Source organism: Astyanax mexicanus, chromosome 6 (assembly GCF_023375975.1).
Source record: "Astyanax mexicanus isolate ESR-SI-001 chromosome 6, AstMex3_surface, whole genome shotgun sequence".
In the NCBI taxonomy this organism is placed as follows: Eukaryota; Metazoa; Chordata; class Actinopteri; order Characiformes; family Acestrorhamphidae; genus Astyanax; species Astyanax mexicanus.
In genome coordinates, this window is record NC_064413.1 from 2,298,904 (window position 1) to 2,320,415 (window position 21,512).

The window sequence follows — 21,512 nt, forward strand, 5'->3', positions numbered from 1 at the left end:
AGATGGAAAAGATGGAGCCGTAAAGCCAAGAAGATTTTTGACCTCTCTCTCTCTCTCTCTTTGTCTTTTGGAAGGACTTATGGATAAAAAAGGATAAATAAACTGTTCAACTTCTAACCCAGTAGTTCTGTGTTTTTGTTAAGTTTCTTTTTTTGGTGGACTTAAACCAAGTGGAGTGCAGTAGAGCATCAAGCTAAGGCTTTTTCGGACATTACCCTTTAAAAAAAGGAATATTTAAAAGAATAATTTGGAATCCAACAGGTGATTGTAATCATGATTTACAGCGCTCCTGTTACACACCTGTCGTGGGGGGTGACGAGTTTGGGGGGGTTCTTCAGGTACTGTTTAAAGCGCAGCTCGAAGGCCTGGCCGATGGTACTGATCACCTCCTGAGCCAAGCCCTCTGAACACTCCAGGATGTGACACGCTGCAACACAACAGGAAATCGACTCACAACAGGGTCAAGCATGTATCATCATCGAAAAACAAGTGCTATTTTAAAGTTGCATGTTTTTCATTGTGTATGTACGTGTGTGTATATACACGTGTGTATGTAATTAGAATATCATTGAAAAGTTACTTTATTTCAGTAATTCAGTTCAAAATGTGAAACTCATATTATATATAGATGTATTAAACACAGAGTGATCTATTTTAAGTGTTTATTTATTTTATTGTTGATGATTATGATTGTGATGCTTACAGCCAATGAAAACCCAAAAATCAGTGTCTCAGAAAAATTAGAATATTATATAAGACCAATTGGAACTTTTTTTTTTTTTTTTTAGCAGTGTGGGCAGTGTGCCAAGTCCTGCTGGAAAATGAAATCAGCACCTCCACAAAAGTTATCAGACTAGCTTTAGACTTGATACTAAAACACAGTGGATCAACACCAGCAGATGACAGACATGTCTCTCCAAACCATCACTGATCATCAGTACATTTTACATTTCATTTAAAGGAAATCAAGGGACCACTCCACTCTTCCTCCAGACTCTGGTGGCTTGATTTCCAATTAAAATTTACTGATTATCAGTGATGGTTTGGAGAGTCATGTCTGTCATCTGCTGGTGTTGATCCACTGTGTTTTATTATCAAGTCTAAAGTCAGTGCAGTTTTGTTTTCCCACACAATCTTACAGCACTTCATATCTTACAGCTTCCCTCTGCTACTGACAACTTTTATGGAGATGCGGATTTCATTTTCCAGCAGGATTTGGCACACTGCCCACACTGTTGAACAAAAGTACCAATTGGTCTTATATAATATTCAAATTTTCTGAGACACTGAATCATCAACAATAAAATAAATAAACACTTAAAATAGGTAGTTCTGAGTTCACAATTTGAACTAAATTACTGAAAACATTAAACGATATTCTAATTTTTTGAGATGCACCTGTAGGTGTATAAGTATATAGTCTTACCTCTCTGGTTGACAGGGTCTTTGGCTACGTAGGCTACATATTCTGCTGTATCCTGTAAGAAGAGAGAGAGAGACAGGAACGGGCAGGAGGAAGAGGGGGAGGAGTCAACACATGGGAAGATCTGAGACATTTTTAGAAAGTGAGAAAGTTAAAAAGGGGATAAAGCAAGCGTAAAAAAGAAAAAAGAGAGGAAGGAGGAATCTTCTAGATCTATGATCTTATTACTAGGAGAAATTCTACACACAGAGGCCGTAACACACAGGCCAGAAGGGAAACGCAGAACGAGTGATTAGACGGAAAAATAAAGAAAAACTGAGCAAAAGATGGAAAAAAGATGAAACAGAAAAAGAGGAAAGACCAGAACGAGGGACGTGGGACTCACTGGATCTCCTCCCGATGCGAAGGAGATGGACTGCATGTGATGGTTGGCAATAATCTGCAGGGAAAGAAAAAGATGAAGACACAGATGGAGAGGCAGAACATGGGGAGAGATGGAAGATGAACAAACGAGCAAACAGAACAACAACGTGGGAACATGGGGTGAGGGTGGAGACGGGAATAATAATCAGCTGGGAATCTTGGCCTTAAATCTACCTCCCACTTCCCCACCTGAGTAGAGCAGCTTCAGAATCATGCTGATGGAACCATGAAGAGATCAATCAATGATTAACAATACTGATCAACTGAAATTTTCTGTCTCTTAAGATGAAAATGTACTTTACTTTTTTGGAATCAACCACATTAAAAATCCAGTGGAAATAAGAGAGCACTTAAAAATGATGAGTTTCTTTGATTTTACCAAATTAAAAACCTCTGGAATATAATCAAGAGGAAGATGGATGATCACAAATCATCAAACCACCAAACTGAACTGCTTGGATTCATTTTTGCACCAGGAGTAAAGCAGCATAAAGTTATCCAAAAGCAGTGTGTAAGACTGGTGGAGGAGAACATGATGCCAAGATGCATGAAAACAATCTGTAATTAAAAACCAACCAGGGTTATTCCACCAAATATTGATTTCTGAACTTTTGTTATTTCAGCCATTTCTCTACCCATTTCTAAATGACAATATTTTTATTTGGAAGTTGGAAGAAATGTTGTCTGTACTTTATAGAACAAAACAACAATGTTCATTTTACTCAAACATAAACCCAAAAAATAGTAAGTGGTCTCTTAATTTAGCATTGCCGAGTAGCATCACAGCGCTAATGCTCGGAGGAAAGTGCAGCGACTCTGGTGGTTCTGATACATCAGCTCACAGACGCAGCCTTGTGCTGATCCACATCACCCTAGGAGTGATGAGGGGAAAGAAAGAGCGCCATCTACTGTACCCACCCAGAGAGAGCAATGCCAACTGTGCACTCTCGGCGCTCTGGCAGCTGATGGCAAGCTGCATGACCGGGATTCGAACCAGCGATACTTTTGGTTGTAAATTTTGCTGCTGTATTTTTTTGTTTGCTGTATTTGTATAGCAGAATCTGACCTGTTTGCAGTCGGTGGCCAGTAGGTTTAGGCTGCTAGTTGACACAGTGAGGCTGATTGTCATTCCAGCAAACTGAAGGTTACTCTTTCCCAAGATCGAGGAGAGACAACGGGAAGTGGGCTGGAGAGAGAGAGAGAGAGAGAGAGAGAGAGAGAGAGATTGATTATTAGACATACAGCTCTTTATTACACTGTAATTAGATTGTCCTTCTCCTATATTTATTGCTACATTCAATACAGTTATAGTCTATAGTCTTTCTAGGAAATGGGTGCCATTTAAGTTTAAAACATTTCATTGAGATGCATTAAGCATAAATAAATGTGATAAATGTGTTTCCAAAGCTTAATGCTCTTTACTGAAGTGCTCTTGTTAATTTGCTACATGGGAAAATACTATTTAAACTGTTTTTCATTACCATTTTTAATTTACTGATATTCTTAACGGCCAACATGATATTTCTGGATCTAAAAATGCTATATTTTATTTATAAAACCCTCATTACTTTCAGAATTAATGCAAGATATACTATTCAATCTTAAAAAGGTTCTAAATAGATCTTTACAATGCTTTAAGAAGAAATAGGAGCAAGACACAAAATATTATAAGCAGCCAATTTAACTAAAATAGACTATTCATCAGCTGATCAAAAAAATTAAGACTATAGCTAAAAAAAAAAAAAATCAATATATAGAGAACAACACTAGATATCGTGTTTTTTTTTTTATCATGGATTAAAACGTGTTATGTAAAAAAACTGCATACAGGAAATGAAACAAGCTTTATATAAAGACTCTCAGGCAAAAACTGCAAGAAAAAAAAAAACACAAAGAACAGCTGCAAGCACTGCCCACACACACACACACACACACACACACACACACACACACGAACAGGCAAGCACACACTCTTCTTGGTCAAACTGACCTTATTTACTCCCACAAAAATGTCGGGAGGACAGGGCTATAAATTCATGTGCACAAATAAACACTCCCCCGGAGCAAACTCCAAACACAGGGAAACACAGGTACTGTAATCAGCCTGTGTCTGCCTTTCACACAACCACCACACCTACTGAGAACAGGCCAAACACAGGTCTCAGCACACACAGAGAGAGAGAGAGAGAGAGAGAGAGAGAGAGAGAGAGAGAGAGAGAGAGAGAGAGAGAGAGAGAGAGAGAGAGAGACCGCAAGACTGAGTTCCACACACTAATGATAGGGTTTACTAATAAGGCCACAAATAGCAACTTCCTTTTCCCCATATTTAGCCACCCCACCTCAAACTGCTGTTCATCCTGCTTTCTAACAGATAATAATTCAGAAAATCAAATAAATCTTTATATTTTTACTTAGTGAGCTAATCGACCAATATATAAACCACCTGAACAAACAGGAATTAAGCACAGGTGAGCTCCTTTCTTTATAGTAACAGTGAAACACGCTGTAGAGAGAGGAAGAGAAGGAGGAAGGGTGAGAGAGGGAGGAAAAGTTATAGAGTGAGGTAGAGTTCAAGAGTGAGAAAGAGTAAGAGGGGAGGAAGAGAGAAGAGGAGAATGACCAAGAGGAAGAGAGAGTGAGAGGAGTAGGATGAGTGAGAGGAAGAGTGAGAGGAGTAGGATGAGTGAGAGGAAGAGTAAGAGGAGTAGGATGAGTGAGCAGGAGAAGGAGAGGAAAAAAAAATAAGAGAAAGAAAGAAAAGAAGAGGGAGAAGAAGTGTGAGAAGAGGATGGAGGGGAAGATGGAGAAGAAGAGTAAGTGGAAGAGTGAGAAGAACAGTGAGAAGAACAGTGAGAGGAAGAGGAATAGGGAAAATAAGAGAAAGAAAGAGGAAGAGGAAAAATGAGAGGAAAAGGGAAAAGAGTGAGAGGAAGAGGGAGAAGAACAGTGAGAAGAACAGTGAGAAGAACAGTGGGAGGAAGAGGAATAGGGAAAATAAGAGAGAGAAAGAGGAAAAATGAGAGGAAAAGGGAAAAGAGTGAGAGGAAGAGGGAGAAGAACAGTGAGAAGAACAGTGAGAGGAAGAGGAATAGGGAGAATAAGAGAGAGAAAGAGGGAGAGGAAGAGGAAAAATGAGAGGGAAAGGGAAAAGAGTGAGAGGAAGAGGGAGAAGAAACTGGAGAGGAAGAGGGAGAAGAGGAGGAAGAGTGAGAGTGTGAGGAATAGCTAGAGAGAGGAAGAATTAGGAAAGGCGAGTGATTGAGAGAAGGAGGAAAAGTGAGATAGAGGAGAAAATAGAGTGAGAGCAGAGGAGTGAGAGGAAGAGGAAGAGGGGAGGAAGAGGAAGAGAAAAAAGTAAGAGCGAGAGGAAGAGTGAGAGGAGGACACCTGAGAGGTAAACTGAGAGGGGAGAAAGATCAGAGGCTGGACAGAGAGTTCAGCTCATCTTTAGTCGTTTTACTGTCGTCTCTGTCATCCAGATATTTAGACTGTAAATATATTTGTAGATATGTTTCCCTGACTTGTTTGTTATGTGGTGTATAAGTTTGATATTGATGTTGATAATGCTGTGTGTAGTTTAGGTAGCAGTGCTTTATTCAGGATTTATGAGATATTGTGCAGTTTTGCTGTATTTTGAGAACATGGTTTGATTTCTATAATCAGTGCTGCTGTTTTATGGCTGAGGCTGAAGTGAGGACGCTGTGAATCAGCAGTAACGCATGTTTGAGTCTGTGGGTGGTCGTGAACGAGCTGCACTACGGGATTCCTGCGTGAGTTCCTCAGTCCCACTCTGATGATGCGCTGGAGCTGCTGGATCAGCGCTGTGGGTGAAGTGAGAGCTGATTAAACGCTGAGTGAAGATCAGTTTAGAGCTGAATACCTTCCTCCTGCGCTGAGCTCCTTTGGCACCTGGTACCGCCTCACACACCACTGATATGGCCTCCCTGAAACAAGCAGAACATTGAGTTACTAACACACACACACACTTACATACACACACACACACACTTACATACACACACACACACACACACACACACACACGTGTGCAAATCAGATCACTAGATACGGGTTTTAATCATGCAGCGTTTTCCTATTCCAAGATTTCACACTCTAGGAAAATATTAAATTAGATTCCACACACTCACACACACTTTCACCATCCCAATATATCCCAAGAAATGAATGCCTGCAAAATACAGTGGCTTGCAAAAGTATTCATACCCATTAATTTTTTTTATATATATTTTTTAATTATTTTTAATAAAAACTTGAATGTATTTCACTGAAATTTCAAGTGGTGAAAATATTACATGGTTTTCTAACCTTTAATTCAATAAAAATGTGAAAAGTGTGATGTGAAAAGTAAAAAAACTGAGAAAAAAAATTATTAATAATAATAATAAATAAATAAATCATAGCGTTTAAAGAGTAACTAAACCCCCTGATTTTTGATGACTCCAAATCCAAAAAAAAAATCTTTGTATTCTTTTTTTTTAGTGGTTGTATATGTGGTTGTATATATTTTTTACAGATGCTAACACAGTAAAATAATAATAATACAAATATAAATAAATACACATTTACACATTTTGTCACCTTACAACCACAAACTTGAATGTATTTTACTGAGATTTCAAGTGGTGAAAATAGTACATGGTTTTCTAACCTTTAATCCAATAAAAATCTGAAAAGTGTGATGTGAAAAGTAAAAAAAACTAAAAAAAAAAATAATAATAATAATAATAAATAAATAAATAAATAAATCATAGCCATTTAAAGCGTAACTAAACCCCCTGGTTTTTGCTGACTGCTCCCTCACCTCAAATTCGAAAAAATGCTTTAAAAAAAAAAAAAAAAAAAGGGGTGAGGTAGTTTGGGTGGTTGCACTGGGTGATGTATGGGTTTAGAAGTGGGGCAGGAGGGAGAGCTATGTGCTGATTGGCTGAGCTGTAGCAGCAGCAGTGTGCCTCTGATGGCGAGATGTGAGACGCAGATGATTGGATGTCAGCAGGGGGGCGGGATTATTATTGATTGACTGATCTGCATATTGAGATGATGCGTCTGCGTACCAAAGTATACAAAAACATCATCCTCGCCTATATCATCTTAGCACAGTTTTATAAAGTTAAGTTCTCGTTTTTCTGCCCGTTCTTGGGCTCCCTATCTCCTTATAAGGGTGTTTTTTTCCTGGCTGTGTCCCAATTCACTAGCCGGGGCAGTGGTAATGTATTGGGCCGCAACCCTGATGACACGGGTTCGATCCTGCGTGAGGAGCAGGTTTATTTGTGTGTTTATTTATTAACTATTTTTTCCTTTCTTCTTGGGTTTACCTGCTTTGAGATCAACTGTTCTGCAATTGGGTTCAACAACCCTCTGGGCTGGAGAGCTACTAGTCTGTAGCAGCACTCCATCCCATTACACTTTTACATTTTACAAAACAGAACTTATTTTTGTGGCCACGTAATGGCTTGGAAAATATCTGGCCCGCGGCCAAACTTGATTGCCGACCCCTGGCATACATGATACGTTTAGCTGTTTTTTTTATTTTTTTAAATGTAATATAAAAAAAGCATGCAAACAGCAGTGTGATGCTAGCGATGCTAAATGCTAAACGGAAAAGCAGAAACCACACAGATTCCAAAGGCTTTCAGAGGCTTCTATAATAAGAGTGTGTGGTGTGTGTGTGTGTGGCAGCAAGGCAGGGCTGATGGCATTAAAATGTCTCTCTCTTACACACACACACACACACACACACACACACACACACGCATGTGCATACACCCTGTGTAACACTTCCGTCCAGTGGAGAATGTCCATTACACAAATGCTCGCAGTTCCTCTGGACCAGTGGCATCATATCACACACTGTACACACACAGACACACTTTACACACACAGCACACACACACTGCACACACACAGTACACACTCGCCTGCACATAAGGGGGGGTTGGAGTGAAAGAAAGATAGAGAGAGGTTGGAGGAGAAGGAAAATTCTCTTTCGCTCGGGCATGCTCCCTCCCCCACCAGCACTGACCACAACACGAGGGGAGGGGCATATATAAGTGAGTGAGAGAAAGAGAGAGAGAGAGAGAGAGAGAGAGAGGGAGAGAACATGAGAGAGAGAGAGAAAGGGGAAGCGAGAGAGATATTAATATTTAATCAAAGGAGAGTCTTTTAACCCACCGTTAGAAGAGAGTGTATGTGAGCATGTGTGTGTGTGTGTGTGTGTGTGTGTGTGTGTGTGTCATACACATGCTAATGCCTTTGGCAGAGAGCAGACAAATGGACGTGAATTAGCAGCAGTGTGTGAATGAACGTGTGTGTGTGTGTGTGTGTGTAAACGTGTTTTACCTGGTAACCTGAGTTCTGGTGTTGAAGTCCAGTGCTCTCATTGACTGAAGAACCTCCACACAGCCCATGTACTGCAGAGGGAACAAACAACAAAACATGTTAGCCTAAACCACTTCCTGCATTACACACACACACACACACACACACACACACACACACACACACACACACACTAAACCTAAAAGAAACAGCATTTCCTGTTAAACTCTTGATCATGCACACAATAAAGCCACAACAGCAGGGCTTCATTTTGACGAAATCGTGGTGGACTTGGTCCAGGTCTGCTGAACCGCGCTTTAGTTTGTTTGCAGTTCGGACTTTTTACCCAATAAACATTAGTAGATAAAAAAAGAAGCAGTGTTGTGCTGAAATTCCATATCCTTCGGCATCCATGTGCATCAAGTCCTGCTGGAAAATGAAATCCGCGTCTCCATAAAAGTTGTCAGCAGCAGAGGGAAGCTGTAAGATATGAAGTGCTGTAAGATTTTGCGGAAAAACAAAACTGCACTGACTTTAGACTTGATAATAAAACACAGTGGATCAACACCAGCAGATGACAGACATGACTCTCCAAACCATCACTGATTGGTGGAAACTTCACACTAGACCTCGAGCAGTTTGGACTGTGTGTCTCTCCACTCTTCCTCCAGACTCTGCTCCCTTGATTTTAATGTAAATAAAATGTAAAATTTACTGATGATCAGTGATGGTTTGGAGAGTCATGTCTGTCATCTGCTGGTGTTGATCCACTGTGTTTTAGTATCAAGTCTAAAGTCAGTGCAGTTTTGTTTTCCCACAAAATCTTACAGCACTTCATATCTTACAGCTTCACTCTGCTACTGACAACTATTATGGAGATGCGGATTTCATTTTCCAGCAGGACCTGGCACACTGCCCACACTGCCAAAAGTATCAATTGGTCTTATATACTATATAATCATAACAGCACAAAGAGTATTTGGTCCCCGATGATTGCCACTTGCAATGAAGACGTGCTTGAAGACATGTTCTCTTTTCTCATAGCGGTTATGATGTTTTGAAGAATCATGTGGTCAGGAAACAAACCTGGACCTGAAATACTGTATCAACATTTGGTCAACCAACATTTGGTGAACCAGCACAGACACTGCAGCACTGCTGTGTCACAGTTCCTGAATTATCAAATAAAACCTTTAATGCATTATAATCTGGTGTTCCTTATGTATGAATTTATCAGTCAGGTATTAAGGAGCAGTAAAGCCACTCTGCTGAAGTATAGAGTTAAACAGGAGTTTCAGTTTAGTTCTCCAGTAGTATTAGCATTAGCCACTAAGCGCTAACTCTTTCGCTGTTAAGAGGTGAGTATTATTGGCCTGTAGGCTGCTGCTGCTTACTCCAGCTAGCACTGCTGGAGCAGCTTTAGCATTAGCATTACCTGCTAACCGCACTAAGCACTAGCTCTTTTGCTGTTAAGAGGTAAGTATATCAGACTGTAGTCTGCATTTTTACCCTGTTAAATCAATCTATGTGGGACAAACCGCTAGCTAATATCGCCCTGGCTTACTGGAACACATTTAGGGTTCCCTCAATGTAGCGCTGTCAACAGCAATATTGGAAATCTGGAAATCTATTTATTTTTAAGAATTACAGTTGTGTTTACTTAGCTTAGCTTTACATGTGAATTAGAAGGGAAAAAAACATGGCGACACACCTGTTTCTTACTAGTGTAGAACAATGGTGCATATAATCTGGTGTGCCTTACAGTGTGAAAAATATGGTACTTTGATTTTTATTCTGACTTTACCCCACTTCAATTTTTAAGTCAAATATTAACAAACATCTTTAGAAAGTGAGTAACAGCACAGATAATCTGATAGTGTACGATCTTAAATTTTCTGATCTAGCTACGGAATGATCATCCCAATATCAGTTTTTCCTCTACAGAGTTAGCATGAAAGCACAAACAAGTCCAGTCCAATTTTAGCTCTGCACTAAGTTACATTGCAGAGATTTTTTACAGAGAGGTTTTGAATGGATAATAATAGCCAGCACAATTTCCACTATTCCCAATCCCAACACACACGCAATCTTTGATAAGATAGAAAAGGTGATTTAGGATTGGGAATGCTTTTCAAGACTGATTCTTGGTGTTACTCTACAACCATGGTTAGAAACCACAGGTCATGATCCCCAGTGAAGCAGGAAGGAAGGATGATTCTAAAAAACCAAAGAGAAGTTTGGTTAAAGTTAAAGTAAAAGCCTTACCCTGACTGTGTAGGAGACGCCGGTGCTGCTGACCACGTTGTCCGAGTGCAGCCATCCTCGGGTGGGCTTGTTGACGAAGGAGCCGTGGCGCGTCCACTCGTCTCCACCCAGCTGGCCCCCTTCCACCCGGCCCCTTCGTGATGCCCCGCCCAGCCGGTTCATGTCCTGTGTGGGGCGAGGAGGAGGAGAGGGAGCAGTTAGAGAGAGAAGAGAAGCACCAGGTGTGGAAGCAGCAGGTGCTTCCTGCAGCTCGCAGGGCCCGGCGACGTGCTCTGGGCGACTTGTGGCCTTTAGGCTGGGCAGCAGAGTGGCGGACATCCCAAGCCGCAAGGACCCCATCCTTGGGAAGAAGGAGCACAGCGTGGTGGGGCTGTTCTCGGTGGCACGTGGGGAAGAAGTAGGAGGAAGTATGGGTGCGAGAGAGGAGGAGGAGAGGGAAGAAGGGATGCCTGGAGGAGTGAGAGGGGTCAGAGGAGCAGAGGAAGGGAGAGACGGATTGGAGGTAGTCTCGTCCGTGGAGCTAAAAGAGTCGCTCCTGAAGGGGGCGTATTTCGTTTTGGGTACGAGTTCCATTCTGTGACTTGTCCGTCACGAAGACGCGACGCCGCTCAGACGAATCGAAAGTGCTTTAAGTTCTCTTTAGGCCTCTCTTTAAGTGTCTCTTTTCAAAAATATCAAAAACCACCATTCTCTTCTCTGTAACAGTCCTTCGGTTCTCTCCGTCTACTGATTCCTTCATCGCTGAACCGGAGAGATGACAGTGCAGTGACAGCTCGGCGCAAAAACATCAGAGGAAAGTTAAAAAAAAAAAAGTGTCAAGGAAGAGAGAGGAAACAAAAGTGAGAGCGAGAGAAAGAGAGAGAGAGAGAGAGAAAGCGCAAGTGAAAACAAGTGGAATAGACAGGGCCTCTTGTCAAATTCCAGATCATACAGTCTTTTGACATCAGTGTTGTCACACAGTGCATGTTACTAGCTGTGCACAATTTTTTTGTTTGCATCAGATCTTAGCCTGCATAGTATTAATGATGGTTCAAAGCTTTATATTAGCCTCACTACAGAGCACCATACGCTCTACAGAAGAATCTTACGAGTGATTGTCATCTGATTGTACCTGTTTCCTGGTGTTTATTACTTGCCTTATACGATATGGGACAGACTGATAGAGAAAGAGAGAGAGAGAGAAAGAAATATGAAACTCTGAGAAATCTCTAAAATCTGGAGCCTGGACGACGCATGTTTCCTTCTATTTGCGTGCGCTCGGCTCCACTCGAGCAGCTCTTGTCCAACAGAGTCCCATAAAAATCCTATTAGCTGCAGCTGAGACTCTAAGAGAAGAGGCTTCCAGCGGACAGACAGATCAATACGGAACGGGGAGGAGGGAAGAGAGGGAGAGGGAGGGAGGAAAAAGAGAGAATGGACGAGAGAGAGAGAAAACTGAACCAGTAAATGCTGATCACTTAATGAAAGACAGAGCTCTATTTCTACGCTGCACTACATGAGGATATTAGACCGAACAAGGTACCGAACGGTTTAAGAATTACACAGACCAAGGACAATCAATCATTTGACGATCGTTTTTAGAGTTAAACTTCTAACTTAGTCCTGGTTAAAACTGCTATTTACACATACTCATATCTCATCAGACAGATTCTGACTGAACCTGAACGAGATCAAGAGTTTAAGAGTTCAAGAAAACAAAGGTCCAGGTCCAGATCAAGACCGTGGAAGGTCACAATCCCGGTCTGGATTCAACTCACTCATTCGACTCATACTTTTCCCTTTTCCTGCATGGCGACCATGCCTTCTTCTTCTTTTCTCTTCTCCTTCACTCTCTTTCCTTCTTCCTCCAAATGATTCTGGGTCCCCTGTCATCCAGCTGTATCCTCTCCCTCTCTTTCTCCTCCTCCTCTTCCCTCTTCTTCCAAATCACCTCTGGCTGAGCTTCCCTCCCTCCCTCGACACTCCTTCCCCTGCCTCTACCGCCTTCTCTATCCCTCCTCTCCTGGAATCCCTCCCTAAGCCTCCACACAGTGTACTGGGCCCTGTTCCTGAGTTCCTCCTCCTCCCGCTCTCTCTCCCTCTCCCTCTCTCGTTCTCTCTCAATCACGCTCGCTCTCTTCTTCCAGACGATCTCTCTCTCCCCCGCTCCCCCTCCCACGTCTTCTCTCCCGTTCTCCAGGCTGCCTTTTTGTCCGTTCTTCCTCCTCGTTTAAAAAAAGGTGTACGGTTCGTACGGTCTGAACTCTAAGATGTATAGGTAGATCATTAAAAGAAATGCATGCCCATATATAGAAAGAGTAGAATACAGAATACAAAAGAATAAAGAAAATTAAGCCCTGAAACTTCTGTTTCTGTTCTGTGTCTGTTCTAGAAACAAGGCGAATATTTGCCTCTATAAAAGATAATGTTGAGCACCATTAGTGGAACCTCTCGCAGTTGGCTTTAGGTGAAGAAGAGAGGTCCAGAAATAACTGTGTACAATGAGAACCATGTCCAGTAGTGTTCAGTAGTGTCATGTGCGATAATAATGTTTCAGAGTGATAAACCGCCAACCCCTATAAAGGCGGAGTTCCCCCGAGAATGACAAACACCAGCTTGTCAGCCTAATGATAATGAGACCTGATTGGCTCTGTCTGACGTTCCGCCCTCAGAGATCTCGGAGAAGAGGGGCTCATTAGAGGCTGACTGGAAAATCAATCACTCCCTCATTACCTTAAGTGACACCTAGGAGCTGCGGAATAGTACCATCATATGAAATCTGTTTCCTGAGAGAAAAGCTACCCTGAAAGCAGCTTGACCTAGCCGGGTCCTCAAGTCCTTGAGTCCTCGAGTCCTAACAAAGCTTCAAGCCAGAAAAGCGACAGTCTTTAAAAGCTGACGCTTCTAAACAGTCTGGAACGGACTCGAGCAGAACAGTCTTAGCACAAGAATTCATCGCAATCTAATCCCACTACATCTGTTACCTTAATCTCCAAAGCACTTTCTGTTCTAACAGTATGCACACTTCTCAGCCCGAGCTACTGCTGGCAGTAGTCTAGCCTCGCTCATTAGGCTCTCATCCTCAGAGGCTTCCGCTGCATATTTGTCTTCCGTCAGCGTAGACGTGTGAGCAGCTGCTTTAATCATCAGATAAACTGACGAGATGTTAATCAGATTGTTCTAAACAGCACCAATTGCTATAGTCGGGTAGAGCAAAACCCATTAGCAAAGTCCTAAAAGACGTGACGAGCAGTCAGATTGGCAATCACGGCCACTGCAGGACTCCTTACTTACTTACTCTAATAAGATCCTTGCTGGGAGCTTTGCTCCAAGACAAAGGTTTCCCAACGCTGCTATGTTAAAGTGTAAAAGTTTAACAGCTGCGATATAAGTAGTAGTGTCTTTTCAGTGCAGCTCCAAAGAGGTCCGGTAAGTGCAATAGGTCAAATGCACCAGTGGTTACAAGGACATGGCACAGAGTATGAATCACTGGCGTAGTTCTACTGTGCGAGCTGTACCGCACTTGCACGTACACCATCCACACTATCCACTCAGGAAAAAAAGGACAGGTGCATTTGCAATCAAACTGCATTCAAATGTTTGTTTGCAATCCAACGTTTGCAACAAACAAGCTCTCGGTGTTGTGACCAACGCTTCATGGCACACGTGGAGCACAGTGTTCGGGAAGAAACAGTGCAAAGGGAGTAGAAAACCCAACGAGAACTTTACAAAGAACATTTATTTAGTAACAGTACAGCGAACCGAGCCTCGGATGGAGTCAAACCAAGGCAGCTCAGATGTAGCACCTGTTCGTCAAGAGTATGGCAGAATCCCTGTTGGAATAGGACAGTCTGTTCCAGGATTGAACGAATGAGCCGCTGCCATTTGACTGTAGACACGATGTACTGTCAATCCCAGTGTAGGACGCTGGAAAATAAGAGGTAACAAGTGTCTGTAGAAAGTATGCAAGTGAAAAACTTTTCCAGAATTACACGAAAGACGTAAAAGACGAGGACGGAAACTTCTGCAGGACACTCACGATTACGGCTTACAGGTCCGCTTCAGGTGATGTTAGTTGGTTAATTGATTAATCGGTTAATCATCAGCCAGGTTTTAGTTAGTCTTAAGGAATTAGTGCAGATGAAAAATTGCACAGTATGGCTGGCCATCCCTTGGTGGAGGCAAAACCTGAGTTACTACCACACAATTTTACTCAAACACACAAAACACACAACTTTACATGTACATGTACACGCAAACGGTAATACACAATATATATATATTTTTTTTTTCACACGTACATGTCAAAGAACCTGAATGCGACAATATGAGACAAAGTAGTGCACTACTTTTTACTTTCTGTGACGAAACAAGATTAGACGCTTAGATTAGTTTATGAGAAAGTAAACCAGTGTAAATCCTGAATGATTGAATGATGACTTGTCGATTTAGTCCTTTAGTCATTGCCAGTGATGCAACATGATCTAGCAAACTGTACAGATTGTACTGAAAAAGTACACACAAACATTAGACAAGAGTGAGACAAGAGAAGAGAGAAATAGAAGAAAAAGAGCACCAAGAATCCTGGCTTAGCTTGCTCGAAGGAACAGATCTTACCCAAGTCGCGCGAGCTTGAGCGACCTCGAAAGTTCGCTTCACGGCAAGATACGAAACAAAGAAGAAGAACTTCGCGGTAGCCAGGTTGTTGCCATGGCAATAGACTGGAGAGCAGAATCCTGCCAGACAAAATCTTTGACGGAAACCCAAACAAAAGGCGAGCCCACCAACACAAAACCTGTCCTCTCTCTCTCTTTACTGTTGGCCAATCGAAGCAGACTTTGGAGAGGGACTCTGACTCCGGCTGCAGAATAAAGAAGGCTCGGCGGGAGTCCTGCGGGGGATCAATAGTCTGATGAACACGCTGCCATGAGACAGCAAAGTTTGGCTGTCGTCTCCACGGCCATAAAGCTAATCAATGCTGACATCTCCACGCAGAGTGCATCAGATAGCATCGCTGTCCAAGGCTGGCTCTTACACAAAGCACCGTCAGCCAGCGCACCAGTCCGGAGGAAATCAAGTATTGCTCAAGGCTACGCTTCCGGACAAAAAACAGAACATTTACAAAAAGGACTGCCTGCCAAGAGCACTCGACCTACTGGAGTTTCCAAAGAGAAAAGAGAAAGTCTCTTTGCCAATCGAGTTCATTAACTTAACGCACAAAGTTTTGCATACAAGGAACCTGATTATTGACTGCATATATACGATTGAGTGTTTAAGTAACCAGTAGGCTATGCATACACACTCTCACACTCTCACACTCACACACTCACACATACACTACAGAAAAGAAAATGTAATCTAAAGTAAACAATTTTTGACATCTGGATTTTCGCTCCTGCTGCGAAAGGTTCAATCTTTCAGTCTGTCAATCAAAAAGAATCAAATATAAAAAGCTTGCATGATTATCTTCAGCAACGTGTCGGGAACAAATATCGTCCACGTTCATGTTCCTATCCTTCAATGGTGCAGTTTTTTGTCAGTGGTCATATTTGTCGTCTTGCTCCATCTTTCTCTCTCTATCTCTCTTCATCTACCTTTCCCTTGTTCTCTCGTTCGCTCAGTCAGTCTCCTCCCTCAGAGAGGAACAACGTGGTCTTGCTTTCATTCATTGACTTGCTTCCTCTCGTTACCGGAAAATAAATAAATAAATTACAAAGTCATAGCCGGGCTCTGCTTCCTCTCTCGTCCGCACGCGGATCCCGTCCTTCCCTCTCTCCTCTCCTGAAGACTGGAACGAAGGATCGGCCGGGCGATCTGCCTTTGTTCTCTTCTCCGTCCCCCGCGCTCTCTCTCATCCTCCTCTTTTTCCCACCTCCGTCTGCATTTGGGGAGTGAGCGCTGCAGCCAACTGTCCTCTGCTCTCTTCGCCTCCTTGTCTAGCGCCCTCTCTCTCTCTTTCTCTTTTTCCCTCGCTCCCTCTCTCTCTCTCTCTCTCCCTGTGCACGTTCAGACGTTGATGGTGCTGCTGATTCCTGTTTCCACCTCCCTGCCTCTGCTGCTCCCCCTCCCTCGCTCCCTCCCTCGCTGGCTGGCTGTCTCCTCGCAGGCATCAGTCATTCATGCATTTACGCATTTATGTTGGGGCTGAACTATGCAGGAGAATTATGCATCAACTATTAATTGCTAAAGGTAAAAATGAGTTAATAGCACAGCTGTTTCTATCAAATTATAAAAGAGTACCCTGCTGTACCTAGCATGTACATTAACAGTACGTTAGCTGGGGATGCACTGATGTGTGATATATTGTGGGTTGATGCTAATTTCTGATATTGCGTAACATTAATAAACATGGAATAAAACATGGAAATTAGCATTAGCTTTAGGGATGCAAATAACTATTTTATTAGTCGAATTTTAGACTAATCAACTTTCAGTAAGTTGATTAATCACGATTATTATCTTGCTCTCCATTTGTGCTTTCTATTGATGAGGCTCTAGATTCAGTGCATGTTTTACTGCATTTTCACATCTTAAATTTTAGAGCCTTAGACTTTTTTAGATTTTGCAGTACATTTTTATATAAAACTACAAACCATATATAGGAGAAATTCGCAAATGGCAGATGTAACAGATGTAACTCTTTTAAAATATCTTCAAATGAGATGTAAATATTGATAGAATGTATATATATTACTTTGGATCTGACCCATGTTGTGATCAAAAGACAGTTTGCATTTTATTTGAGTAATTTTTGTGAAAATTGGACTGAGAGGGAAATGTACAAAAACTCAATGTTTTTTTTATTCATGAAAATTCATCTATTATATATATATATATATATATACACACACACATTGGAATTAGAATAATAACATTAACATTAGAATAATAAGAGACACACTTGGAGGAGTTGCAGTTACTGTATGTGTGTTAAAGGGACACGAGCAAGCTTAGCTATGTACTTTGTTTTATATTGGTTGTCAATATTGGTTATGTGATATTGGGGCCAATAAATTTATAGTTACTGTGAGTATTTGCTAATTTAATGTATCGTGAGATACCCTACGATTCCCACTCCTGGTAGTTATTTCAGTTGCGTATTTGAGTTGTGGGTTTAGATAAGGGGAAATGTTTAATGCGTCACTGGATATTTTGAACCACTCTTTATTTTACTGAATTGGAAAAAAGAGTGTTTTTTGTAAAAACTGAAAGTAGACGGATGCTGCCGCTGATGACTGAATGGAAGGACTGAACTGACGGATGCTGGGGAAGCAGGTGAACCACCCTCCACTGGTAACCAAAGAGCTGTAGGGACAGAGGAAGGCTTGTATGGGATGAGTTAATTCCTCTTTCCTTCCTCTAATTTTTGCATTTCCTTCTTTCTGTTTCTTTCCTCTAACCTGCTGTGACCTCCTCTTCCGGCACACAGACAGAACAATTCCAAGGAAACAATTCCAAGGTTAAACGGTGGATATGTTCCCCCACACCGTCGTGGAGCTCCTACAGGAACAGGCAGGCGGCGCTGGGATGATAACGGCTGCACGCGCCGGCCGTTAGATTCTCCAGACGCCGGCGGCAGTCCGCTCAGATAAGTGACCTGAATATCGGAAGCAGTGACAACAAAGCTGCTGCAAACTACAATTCCCAGAGTGCACTAGGGGAGAGTAGTTTTTTTCCAGGGAGGATGGGGGAACGTGCACATGACTGCCGGCTGGGGGAACAGGGACATCATGTCAGGTTTCATTCGAGTGTGTTACCCGGTCACTGAGGAGCGCTGAAACGTCAGTCAGGAGCGCCGAGAGAAAAAAAGAGAAAAAACTGAGAGACTAAACGCAGCTGTATCACCGTCTGCAGCAAGAGAGAGAGAGAGAGAGACAGGGAAAGAGAGAGAAAAAAAAGAGAAAGGGACAAACAGAGAAAGAGAGAAAAACAGAGAAAGAGACATAGCGACAAAAGAGACAGAGAGAGAGAAAGAAAGAGAGAGAATGAGAGAAAGAGAGAGACAGAGTAAATAATAATAAGTTCTGTTGTTGTAATTGTATGTATGTAATCTTTATTTTAATTCATTATTATTAATTATGTTTTTGTTTGTTTGTTTTTCTGTTTTATGCTTTGGCAATAGTGTTGATTGTTACATTCATGCCAATAAAGCAATGCTGAACTGAACTGAACAGAGAAGAGAAAAAAGAGACACAAAGAGAAAGAGAGACAGAGAAAAAAAAAGACGGAGAGAGAGAGACCATGAGAGAGACAGGGAGACAGAAAGAGAGAGAGAGAAAGAGAGAGATACCAAAAGAGAAAGAGACAGAAAGACAGATAGAGAGACAAAGAGAGAAAGAGAGAGAGAGAGAGAGGGAGAGAGAGAGAGAGAAAAAAACACTATCGTTTATTAGCTTTAGAGAAACGATAACATTCAAGACACAATGTATGGATGCACTGACTATTTGGCAACCAAAATTATTCAGCCATAAAAGCCAAAAAAAAAAAAAAAAAGACTAAATATCTCGTACAGAAAAATGACTCATTAATATAAAATCACATTTAAGTGTTTCCTTTCTTCAGCCACACACTCCACAAATGGCAAGTTTAAGTTCATTTTTACGCTCTTCTAAAAACAAAGCATTCAGCATGGCTTCTCACAATCTGTATTAGCTTACTATCCTTTCACAAACTTTACTATCTGCACAAACTGTTTGAAAGTAAAGATTCGAGGTAAAAGGGCAGGTGTGAAAAAAGTGCAACTCACTTACAAACCCTTTAAAGGAGCACTGAAGCTGAGGAACAGTGCAATCAATGATGTTTCATGCAAGAAACATGACAATTATATTCTTCAGCTGCCTGAATTCACTTTTTAAAAAGTTACCAGATGTGTGAACCATGGTTGAGAGACTTGATGAAGGATGTAGTTGGGATAGATTTCCACTGAAAAGAATAAAAATTCTGCTGCATGAATTGTAGCTCCCAGAACAAAAAAATAAATAAATAAAAAATAAAAATGCAGAACAGTCCGTCATTTTCTTGTTGAAAAATGCCTTCAGTCTTCAGCCTTCGTTTTGATGACATTCTTTAAACAAAAGTTTTTTTTTTGTTTTAAAACTGATATGAAAGAATAAACGAAAGAAAGAAAGAACAAGTATCAAGCAAAGTTTCTGTCCAAATCTGAACAAGATCAGAGGAACCCACACCAAAGCAGAAGACCATCCCGTCAAACCACAGTCAGACAAGAGTTCAGACCGAAAACCAGAGGAGCTACAAAAGCAGAAGATCAGAAAGAATAAAAAACGAGAGGGGTACTGAGGATACGCACGGATGCATCCATGTGGCGACGCTTCAGACGACTCGCCCTCCACCCGGTGGTGCATGCAGGAGTGTTAGTCTGGGCATGGAGGCTGATGTTTACTGTGGTGTAATCTAATAGCGCTCAGGCCACGGCGCGTACGCAACGGCTCAACTAACCCAACTCTAACAGGAAGTGACTCAGAGGAGCTGAGAGCCACACTTTATGATAAATTGCAGTCCACCACGACCTACATTCTCAGCTCCCCACAGAAACGTAACATGTGCGATCTGCAGAGGAGCTTCAGAGACGCCTCTATTGTGCTGACGTGCATTAAAAAAAAATATATATCCATTTGCTCTCTGCTGGATAAGGCTTTCTGCTGGCTCGCCTCTCGCCCCTATTTCAGACATTTCTACTTAACATATTCCTAGATATACAGCTCTGGAAAAAAATAAGAAACCACTTCAGTTTCTGAATCAGTTTCTTTGATTTTGCAATTTATAGGTTTATGTTTGAGTAAAATTAACATTGCTGTTTTATTCTATAAACTACAGACAACATTTCTCCCAAATTCAGGAAAAAAATAGTCATTTTGAGCATTTATTTATAGGAAATGAGAAACGGCTCAAATAACAAAAACAAAAAAGACGCAGAGCTTTCATACCTTAAATAATACAAAGAAAACAAGTTCATATTCATATAGACGTTTTAAGAATTCAGAAATTAATATGTGGCGGAATAACCCTGGTTGGTTTTTAATCACAGTTATTTCTCTTTATTCTACTTTATGCCTGCACTTTATGGCTTGTGACCATCCATCTTCCTCTTGATTATATTCCAGAGGTTTTCAATTTGGTAAAATCAAAGAAACTCATCATTTTTAAGTGTTTTTTTTTTTTTTTTAGCTATATGTGCATATTAGGGCAAAACCATATTTTGCTTGTTATGCAATACATTGGCTTACAAGTTTATCTCTGATCTGTGTGGTGAGTTTTTTGGTCTGATTCATGATGCTGTTTGTTCACTAATGTTCTCTAACAAACCACTGAGGCCTTCACAGAACAGCTGTATTTATACTGAGGCTAAATTACACACAGCTGGATTAACTCTATTAACTAATTAAGTCTTCTGAAGACACTGAATTTATCGCACTGGATTTTTTATGTAGGGTTTCACAGAAGGGGGGTGAAATCTAATTTTATTTGATTAAAATGTTTAAAACCACTTATCATTATCCTTCCACTTCACAATGATGCACTACTTTGTTTGTTTTGTCCATCACTTAAAATCTCAAAAAAAAAAAAAAAAAAAAAAAAAAAAACATTTTTACGTTTGTGGTTGTAAGGTGCCAAAATGTGAAAAAGTTTAAGAGGTATGAATACTTTTGCCAGCCACTGTATATAGTGTATTAAAACAGACAAAATAGCCCTATTCTGTTCTGTACTGGCTCTTTGGTGATGTATTGCAATTTTTGCTTCATAAGTAAAGGCATAAAGTTATCCAAAAGCAGTGTGTAAGACTGGTGGAGCAGAACATGATGCCAAGATGCTTAAAAAAACTGTGTAAGCAGGGTTATTCTACCAAATATTGATTTCTGATCTCTTAAAACTTTAGGAATATGAACTTGTTTTCTTCGCATTATTTGAGATCTGAAAGCTCTGCATCTTTTTTGTTATTTCAGATTTCTCGCATTTCTCATTTTCTGCAAATAAATGCTCTAAATGACAATATTTTTATTTGGAATTTGTGAGAAATGTTGTCTGTATGGAATATAGAATTCTATATAGAATATAGAATAAAACAACA

At 41.0% G+C, this 21,512-nt stretch overlaps 1 protein-coding gene across 4 annotated transcripts in view; it reads right to left on the minus strand.

The window, feature by feature from the left end:
• shc1 (SHC (Src homology 2 domain containing) transforming protein 1) overlaps positions 1–21,512 on the minus strand; it is a 57,102-nt gene that overhangs the window by 8,310 nt on the left and 27,280 nt on the right. For 2 of the 4 annotated variants that reach the window (XM_022674208.2, XM_022674207.2), the window contains 7 exons: positions 10,448–10,612; positions 8,204–8,274; positions 5,727–5,790; positions 2,913–3,032; positions 1,809–1,862; positions 1,427–1,478; positions 301–427 (listed from right to left, as the gene is read on the minus strand). In XM_022674208.2, the coding sequence (XP_022529929.1) occupies positions 301–427; positions 1,427–1,478; positions 1,809–1,862; positions 2,913–3,032; positions 5,727–5,790; positions 8,204–8,274; positions 10,448–10,609 (650 nt within the window). In that variant the 5' untranslated portion in view covers positions 10,610–10,612. Of the gene's footprint in view, positions 1–300; positions 428–1,426; positions 1,479–1,808; positions 1,863–2,912; positions 3,033–5,726; positions 5,791–8,203; positions 8,275–10,447; positions 16,008–21,512 lie in introns of those variants that run through there. The other 2 variants (XM_022674205.2, XM_022674206.2) reach the window with 2 other exon arrangements.